The sequence below is a fragment of the Episyrphus balteatus genome, chromosome 1 (assembly GCF_945859705.1).
Source record: "Episyrphus balteatus chromosome 1, idEpiBalt1.1, whole genome shotgun sequence".
Lineage (NCBI taxonomy): Eukaryota > Metazoa > Arthropoda > Insecta > Diptera > Syrphidae > Episyrphus > Episyrphus balteatus.
Genome location: NC_079134.1, coordinates 170,470,590 through 170,480,034, shown reverse-complemented (window position 1 = coordinate 170,480,034; position 9,445 = coordinate 170,470,590). Strand labels below are relative to the sequence as shown.

The 9,445-nt window shown below is 30.8% G+C and overlaps 1 protein-coding gene across 1 annotated transcript; it reads left to right on the top strand.

The window, feature by feature from the left end:
• Positions 1–2,932: 2,932 nt before the first annotated feature.
• On the top strand, positions 2,933–4,376 carry LOC129921422 (probable GDP-L-fucose synthase). Its single transcript, XM_056003237.1, has 5 exons — positions 2,933–3,198; positions 3,264–3,378; positions 3,438–3,927; positions 3,985–4,052; positions 4,111–4,376. Exons 1-5 carry the CDS (start codon positions 3,071–3,073, stop codon positions 4,276–4,278), a joined length of 969 nt encoding a protein of 322 aa, XP_055859212.1. The 5' UTR covers positions 2,933–3,070; the 3' UTR covers positions 4,279–4,376.
• Positions 4,377–9,445: the final 5,069 nt, after the last annotated feature.

Here is a 9,445-nt window from a genome sequence, read left to right as displayed (position 1 = left end):
CATCAGTTTCATAATTTGGTGAATCATAGTTTATTAAATAATAACTAAAATAGAAAAATTAACAAACGTGACGTAACGTAAAAAAAGCATTTGTTAATCATGTACACAAACCTCACGAATAAGAATGGCAGAGTTCAACACACCAAAACTGAACCTAAATTCAGATTTTTTCACATTGAACGCACTTAATATAAATGTATACTATGACAATGCGTTCAGGTGACGTTTTTCATTTACAAGATACACTTTGATTTGAAAATTTCCAATGCGAGTTACAACAAAAATGCTATTTTATAATACAAAAAAAGTTTGTTTACATCTTCACTAGCCCAGAACTAACATTCAGTGGAAGTTACTCACAAGAAAGATTTTGTTTTTTTTTCGCATGAGTCTTGGACACTGATCTGTCTTGGAACATTTTTGAACTTCCGCAGATGATTGCTTCAAAAGTATGATTCACCAAATTCTGAAATTTGGAACATTTATTCAGAAAAAGACCACAAGCATTTTGGTACATAATTCATAATTTGATGAATCTTAATTCAAGAGTTACATGCGATTTTGTCTTGGAACACGATACATGTGTCCAAAGGTATACAAATAGCTGTGTTCCTTTGGCCTTAAGTATCTACTGCTAAGTACTTTTGGTTGTAAACAACTCCATTTCTTCTATAGAAAAAATAGCCGTTTTTTATTATCACTTGATCCATATAGATCATTAATTAAAATGTATTACAACAACTACATGAGATCTTGCTTTTCATCAGGATCACGAATCGTGATCTTGCTTTTCATCAGGATCGCGAATCGCGATCTTGCAAGATCTCATGTAGTTGTTGTAATACATTTTAATTAATGATCTATATGGATTAAGTGATAATAAAAAACGGCTATTTTTTCTTTAGAAGAAATGGAGTTGTTTACAACCAAAAGTACTTAGCAGTAGATACTTAAGGCCAAAGGAACACAGCTATTTGTATACCTTTGGACACATGTATCGTGTTCCAAGACAAAATCGCATGTAACTTTTGAATTAAGATTCACCAAATTATGAATTATGTACCAAAATGCTTGTAGTCTTTTTCTGAATAAATGTTCCAAATTTCAGAATTTGGTGAATCATACTTTTGAAGTAATCATCTGCGGAAGTTCAAAAATGTTCCAAGACGCACGCGAAAAAAACAAAATCGCATGTAACTCTTGAATTAAGATTCATCAAATTATGAATTATGTACCAAAATGCTTGTGGTCTTTTTCTGAATAAATGTTCCAAATTTCAGAATTTGGTGAATCATACTTTTGAAGTAATCATCTGCGGAAGTTCAAAAATGTTCCAAGACGCACGCGAAAAAAACAAAATCGCATGTAACTCTTGAATTAAGATTCATCAAATTATGAATTATGTACCAAAATGCTTGTGGTCTTTTTCTGAATAAATGTTCCAAATTTCAGAATTTGGTGAATCATACTTTTGAAGTAATCATCTGCGGAAGTTCAAAAATGTTCCAAGACAGATCAGTGTCCAAGACTCATTCGAAAAAAAAACAAAATCTTTCTTGTGGGTAACTTCCACTGAATTTTAGTTCCGGGCTAGTGAAGATGTAAACAAACTTTTTTTGTATTATAAAATAGCATTTTTGTTGTAACTCGCATTGGAAATTTTCAAATCAAAGTGTATCTTGTAAATGAAAAACGTCACCTGAACGCATTGTCATAGTATACATTTATATTAAGTGCGTTCAATGTGAAAAAATCTGAATTTAGGTTCAGTTTTGGTGTGTTGAACTCTGCCATTCTCATTCGTGAGGTTTGTGTCCATGATTAACAAATGCTTTTTTTACGTTACGTCACGTTTGTTAATTTTTCTATTTTAGTTATTATTTAATAAACTATGATTCACCAAATTATGAAACTGATCAAATTCGATTCACTAAATTGACACTGAATTATGGAGAAATTTTTTTTGAATTTCATGACCAAGTGCTGCTAACTTTACGCCTTACGTAATTTGTTAATAACTTTTAAACTATGATTCACCAAATTGTAAAATTGATTCACTAAATTTCACCTAATTCTCACCTAATTATTTGCATAAAAAAATTTGAAAATCCCCACTAAGTGCTGCTAAGTTGATGGCGGTCAGTTAATAACGGTACAAAAAATATTTTTTTATTTCAAATACCTAAATTTTAATCAAATTCGTTAAAGCTCTTCCGAAGCTGTCTTTGAAATCTCAAAGGTACGGAAGAGCTTCGGTAAAGCTTCGTTTAAGCTTCTTCTAGACCTTATAAGTACATTCTTATAAAGGGTCAAACTTGTATAACGTTCTCCTTTCCCCATGCCCAACAACCTTACTAAAGTTAAAAAGTAGCTGGAATGTAGCTTCTGTAATACCTTAAGCCCCAGTTGTACAAACGTGGTTCTTCCTCGGATCAGGAATTTAACCCACCGATTTCGGCGGATTAGCTGCGGGTCAACTTCGGTTCAAGCATGGATTTGACTATTTTTACATGTTTGGACCTTGCAACAGTGCTAAACCTCACCACCGAATTCAGAAGATAAAAGTTGCTGAACCAGCGATTAAGTTTTTGTACAACTGGCCCTAACCATCTTGAAATGTTAGTTGGGAATGATCTAATTTCGAAAATTATCTCATTTCAAATATCAGTTCGTATAGAAAAAAAAAATTTATTTTGAAATTTGAACTGATCTAATTTGCGAAATTATCACATTTGCACTGTAGTAGAATTGGGCTATAAGATTTCGTTGTGCAATTTTTGTCTGAAAATTTTCGATTCGCTTCAACAACCTTCTAGGTTTTTATCTACGCTCTATCCGGCCGCTTCATTCTGTTTAATACTTAAGACTTATTTTAAATTAACATGTGTGTTAACCTTTAAGTTTAAGTCAGATGTCATCTGTCAACTGTCAAAAATAAAATAAACGTCATCCATGAACTATAATCTATTTTTCTTTCAAAAAATATTTAAAACTTTCTAATTTTTAGCGAATTGTACAATAATTTGCAAAAGTTTTACTAATTTTTATTTTTTCAAATAAGTCCTTAAATATGAGCAAAACAGTTCTCGTTACCGGTGGAACTGGTCTTGTCGGCAAAGCCCTAGAAACAATAATCAAAGAGAAGAATGCAAACCAAGATATTTGGTACTTTGCCGGTTCCAAAGATGGAGATCTCACGTTGGCAATCAATTTAAATTAAAAAAAGAATCTACCAATTATGTATGTTTTTTATGTTTTTTCAGAATCCTATCAGACACAAAAGCTCTATTTGATAAAGTAAAACCAACTCATGTCATTCATTTGGCTGCAATGGTCGGTGGACTATTCCACAATATGAATAATAATCTTGATTTTTTGGTAAAAACTTTCTCACTCAAATAATTTTTTAGGGAAATAAATTAAATTTTCCTTAATAGAGAAAAAACCTTCAAATAAATGACAATGTCTTACAAACTGCCTTCGAACACGGCTGTGTCAAGGTTGTCTCATGTTTGTCGACATGCATTTTCCCCGACAAGACAACATATCCAATTGACGAGACAATGGTCCACAATGGACCTCCGCATAACTCGAACTTTGGCTATTCCTATGCCAAACGTTTGATTGATGTGCAAAATCGAGCGTATTTTGAAAAGAATGGTTCGATATTCACTTCGGTGATTCCATGTAATATCTTTGGACCAAATGACAATTATAAGCCAGAAGTTAGCCATGTCATTCCGGGAATGATTTATAGAATGCATCAATTGATAAATGAAGATAAAGACACGAAGGAAGAGGAGAAGGTTTTCAGTGTGTTTGGAAGTGGAAAGCCTTTAAGGCAGTTTATCTACTCGATAGATCTGGCAAAGTTGATGCTTTGGGTGCTTGAGGAGTATGATCAAGTTGATCCAATCATTTTATCTGGTACTTACATAATATTAATAAATTTCTACTTAGTTCTTAATTGTTCCCTTTTTTTAGTTGATGAATCGGATGAAGTTACAATCGCACAAGTTGCTGAGGCAATTGCAAGAGCATTTAATTTCAAGGTTTGACAAAAAGTCCCTTATTTTGTAACATTATTAATTTGTTTGAATCCTTTTTTAGGGAAAAATTGTCTGTGATACGATTAAGGCTGATGGTCAATACAAGAAAACTGCTTCCAATAAAAAATTGAGGCAACTTAAACCAGATTTTAAGTTTTCCAATTTTGAGGAATCAATCAATGAGTCGGTGAAATGGTTTATTGAAAATTATGAAATAGCAAGAAAGTAATTTAAGATGCATTTTACAATAATTCGTTTATATGTTAATTTAAAAGATTTATTTTGGATATAAATTTTGAGAATATGTTTTCTAATCAGTTGCATAAATTGATGGCATTTATTTTTTGAAATTTATAACAGGTTTTTTTTTATTCAAGAGAATAACAGTCATAACATTTAATTTAGTTTAATTGTCTAAAGGAGATCAAGCAAAATTAAATAAATTAAATAAGTTAATTAAATATTAAAATAAGTCACGTAAAAACGTTAGTACAAAACTAATTGATAAGTAGGGTAGAGTTGCCTATTTTCGGCCGTCTCCAGTTTCCGGCCACATTTCGGAAAATCGTTATAACTAGGGTTTTCATAGGATTTATTCCAAAATTTTGCTCTTATTCTGTTTTTTTATTTGTTAGAACAGCATACGATTGAAAATTTGGAATAAACCCCTTCGAAATCACTACTTATAACGATCGAAAGGTGGCCGGAAACTGGAGACGGCCGAAAATAGGCAACTCTACCCTAGCACTTATACAATTCGGTTGGAACCAGTTATAGGTATACAATGAAACTCGCGTGAAATTGACGTTCCACAAAGCAAGGAGGCACTCTTTACGGCAACAAATACAGATCAATCTGATAGGGGCAAGGCAACAATCGATCGAGAATCTTCACACAATTTAATATTATGGGTAAAACTAAGAATATAAGCTTGATTAAGTATATGTTTTTATTAATCAAGACGATTTGTTCAAGTCATATCGAAATCGGTTATTTCCACGGTGGTGATGGGGTTTTCTTTGTTTCAGGATCTTAACCCTCTGTAGGCACACCTCTTTTTTGTGACGTGATAGGCACACGGGTGCGAATTTGGCTTCTACTTTTTCATGTAGAATTTTCCGAGGAATACGAATATTGCTTTCACAATTAAAAGAATGTATTTGTACCATTATAAAGAGACTTTTTTGCACCCACTTTTTTGAAAAATTGTAATTTTTTCATTTTTGTCGTGCCAAATTCGCACCCGTGTGCCGACAGAGGGTTAATATCCAGCATCGAAAAATAAAAACCTCATCTTGTGTCATAAGCTTTGATTGTTTTTTTTTTTTAATGCGACCCAGTAGTGCATTTTATTTTAAATCGAGTGAAAAATTTCCCTTGGGACTCAAATACCGTTTACATGTTGTAAATTCTATTTTAAAAGGAAGTTTTAAGTTTTTTTTTTCAAAAATATTTTTTTTTTTGCGTTTGGAGCTAATGAAAGAGTTTTGGTAGTTTCAAAAATCGTACCATAAATATTTAATAATTCGTTAATTTTCTTATTTCCATCACCACCGTGGAAATAGTTGTCCATTTTTTGTGAGTTAAAAAATTTAATTAATTTACAATTGAGAAGAATGGTTTTTTTTAGAGAGATAAGTGCACTCTCTTATTTTTTCACAAAAAAAAAAAACAACGATAAGAAAATACTTAAAACTAGTTAAATACACGCCAGAAGGAAAAAAAAATATGTTTTCCAAAAGTAAAAATGCATTTTTCAGTAAAAAATGCTTAAAAATAAAAATGAAAGGGAGCGGGTCGTATTGATGTTGCTGTGATTTCAAAATTGTGTATGATCAAAATTCTGTATAATGCTGTACGATACTATATGATCATAATTATATGATCATAATACTCTATTTCAAAATACTGTAAATTCAGAACAGAATCTTGTTAATATTCTAAGAGTAAAATACGGAATATTATAAAGCAGTATTACAAAATTTTGTATTTCTTGAAGTATAGTTACGGTGACCATATTTCTGGAAGCGAAACCCGGGATAGATAAAAAATTCGTTGGATCGCTTTGAAAATATCTTTCAAAAAAAAATTAAATTTTTGAGTTGAGTTTTGAGTTTTCATATGTCGTTTTCGATTGGAATCACTCAAGAATTCACTCATTCTGAAATCCAATAAAACAGTTTGAATCACTTCCACTCAATTCTGTTTTTTTGTGTTTGTGTTAGTTATTCTGTGAAATTTTGAATGTCAAATATAAATTAATTTTTTTTTTGTTTTCTTCAAATGAAATATTACAAATTAATTTTCAAAAACGGTAATATTCAGCTAATAAATGGGACAGTTGTTTTGGAGAATATTTTAAGTAAGTATATAATGCGTTTATTTGTTTAATTACAGAAAAAAATAACATTTTGAATGAAAAAACAAAAAAATTTGTGATTGAGTGAAATTTTTGACTTTTAAATATTCATGTATTAGTGCTTCTGGATTTGATTCTGATTTTAAATCGAGAAGAAAATTTCTCTTCTGAGAAGAGTTCTTGCTGTCATTTTTAATTCAATAAAACGGTTTCAGAAGACTTCCAAACGCTTCCGGACGCTTCTGGACATCCAATCGAAAACGACAATAATTTTTCCTTATTTTGATATCAAGATTTCCTAAACGATTTTAAAAATATTTTTTTTAATCAAAATCGGGAGAGCTGTTTTTTGATATTTTAATTTTATTTTAAATGATTTTGAAATTTTATGATCTTTAACACAACTTTTAACATGTCCTTTAAAGTTTTGAAACTTATCTGGGGTTCCTTATTCTTCCATTATGTTGTTCTTTATTCGAAAACATTTTACGTGGTGTAGCAACCTGACAAACACAAACTGGAACTAAATAATTGACGAACATTAAAAAAAAACTAAAGCCTAGCCAAGAGGCGAAACGAAACTTTTCATACAAAACCAGCACAAAATTTTGCTTTTCGTTGCACAATTCTTAGCTTATGTAAGGAAATTCTTACCTGTCCAGGCAATTTTTCTTGCAGCAAAAGTTTTTTGACTTTGGAGACTTAGAAAAATTTTCGTTTTGCTTCAGCAGATTACTAGCCTTAATGCTTTATCCGAAAAATTAGAAAAATTTTAATTTACAGCCACTGTTTGTTTTAAGTACAAAGTACTTAAAATATTGAATACAAAAATCAGAGAATGTCCAAATACGGGACAGTCACTGTACAAATTACAAAATACGGGACACTTACACGTCCCGGGTTTCTTAAATAAAAACCCGGGACAAGCTGTGGAAATACGGGACAGTCTCGGGTAAACCGGGACGGATGGTCACCGTAAATATAGTATACAAAAAATACAGTATTTTCGCAAAATATCAAAGAAGCTTAACGAACTTCCTAAATATTAATGGATATTGTAATGATGAATTACCGAACTACTTTTAAGATAAAAGTCTGAAAACACTACCTACTACTGAAAAGGTAGAAATGTGAACGGACCTTTAGTAATTAAGAAACTACCCTCTGAACACATCCATAAGAAATTCCCTCGACTGCTGAATATCCCAAAATATCCCACTGGACTGGAAGTATAAAGCGCCCCCTCTTGGAAAGGAAGTTTCGAGAAGCAAAGACGAGAACCTTCGAAGACATTCTCGAACTTCGGAATTCAGGTATAAAAGGGCAGCGTGGACACCGACCGGAGACAGTTTAATCTTGAAAGTGAAAGAGGACAGTACAAAGTGAAATAAAGTGTTGCGAATTGTTAGTAGTAAATAAAGTGATTTAAAAGTGTGTTTGTTTGAGCGAATAATAAAAGTAAATTGAGTTGAAATAAAGTGTGTTCTTATTTGAACGGAAATATAAGTGGAAATTAAATAAGTTTTATTGTGAACCCGGAATAAAACGTTACAATATTTTGAATGGTGATTTAGTTTGATGGAGTTGTTAATTGATTAATGTAATTGTGTGTAATATGGATACAAAATACAGAGAAACAGAAGAAAAAATATGAAAAAAAGTAATTATTAAAACCAGTTCTTTGGAACTGCAGTTTTTAAGAGCGTTTTATTATCGTGTGTCGGAGTAAAATTGATATGATACCTACCTAGTTCTTCAAAAAAATTGCTTTTGAAGTTATTTGTTTCGAAATGCAGCTTTTTGCATTATCAAAATGATTTTCAACTTTTTTTTGTCGCATTTTAAAATACAAAATTTTGAAATGCAGTGTTTCGACCAACCAGAATTTTGAAGTACAGTATTTTAAACATAGTATTATTACCCATACCGTATTTTGACGCCAACCCAAATGAAATTCAAAAAACAATCTGGGATCGAATAACGGCATACGATTACGATCATACACTGACGTATTGACGCTATATGTCTCTATTTTCTTCTACTGATTCAATAGAGACTGCAACAGTCAAAACGTTAATGTATGATCGTAGTCGTATGCCGTAATTCGACCCCTATTTTGTAAAAAAAATTATAAAATTAATGTTGAGCTGGGAAAAGCAAATCTTCTCGCTGAAAACATGTTTTAATATGCATAACGATTCCAATCATTTTCATTTATGTGCGTCACTTTTTCAAAAATGACTCGCCTCACTTTCTAAATTGACGCGTGTTACTTTTTCGAAAGTAACGATTCTCTGATGCAATGCTACAGAGTCGATCTTCAACATCATTAAGTGCAATAAAAAAAATTAATATTTAAACAGTTCAACAGTTTTATAATAAATTGTGCACCTAAAAGCCACATGCAGCAATAAAAAACAGATTTTGATGCGCATGTGACCAGTTTCCCGATATCTTTTGGTAACGTCTACGTCATTGGCATCAGTACAAAATTAACATGCAATATTTTGCTATAGGTACCTCAAACAGCTGAAACAATAATTCAAGAGAATGAAAAACATAAAAATAATATTTTTTTGTAAAAAATAATTTTATTAAATAGAACAAAAATTACTATTTTACACACACATAGTGACAGAATCTTATAAAAAGTAGGTTTTTTTATACTGACAAATCAACGTATCTACACTTTAAAGCGCTGCTTTTCATAATTTTTCTCTTTTTTTAATTTTAATTTGAAGAATGACACATCATCTCTTTATTGCATCAAAAGAGACGACGATGAAATTATGCGCACTTACTACAAAATAAAAATATCTAAAATTTGTTCGCATTATTCGTTTTTTTCTTCTTTTTTTTTTTAAATTACAAAAAAAAAATCAATAAAAATGATATTAGGATATAATAATAAATGTTTTGATGGAAAATAAAATTAAAAAATCATGACAAAAAAATGGTTTATAAATATTACAAAAAAAAAAAATAAAATCAAAATAAAAAAAAATTAATAATAAAATATTAACAAAAATAAAAATTA

Bases quoted from the DNA above. Each gene is read 5' to 3' on its own strand.
- LOC129921422 (XM_056003237.1), top strand. From the start codon at position 3,071: ATGAGCAAAACAGTTCTCGTTACCGGTGGAACTGGTCTTGTCGGCAAA. The intron at 3,379-3,437 runs GTAAAAACTTTC...TTTCCTTAATAG, and splicing joins ATAATAATCTTGATTTTTTG to AGAAAAAACCTTCAAATAAA. The intron at 3,928-3,984 runs GTACTTACATAA...CCCTTTTTTTAG, and splicing joins TGATCCAATCATTTTATCTG to TTGATGAATCGGATGAAGTT.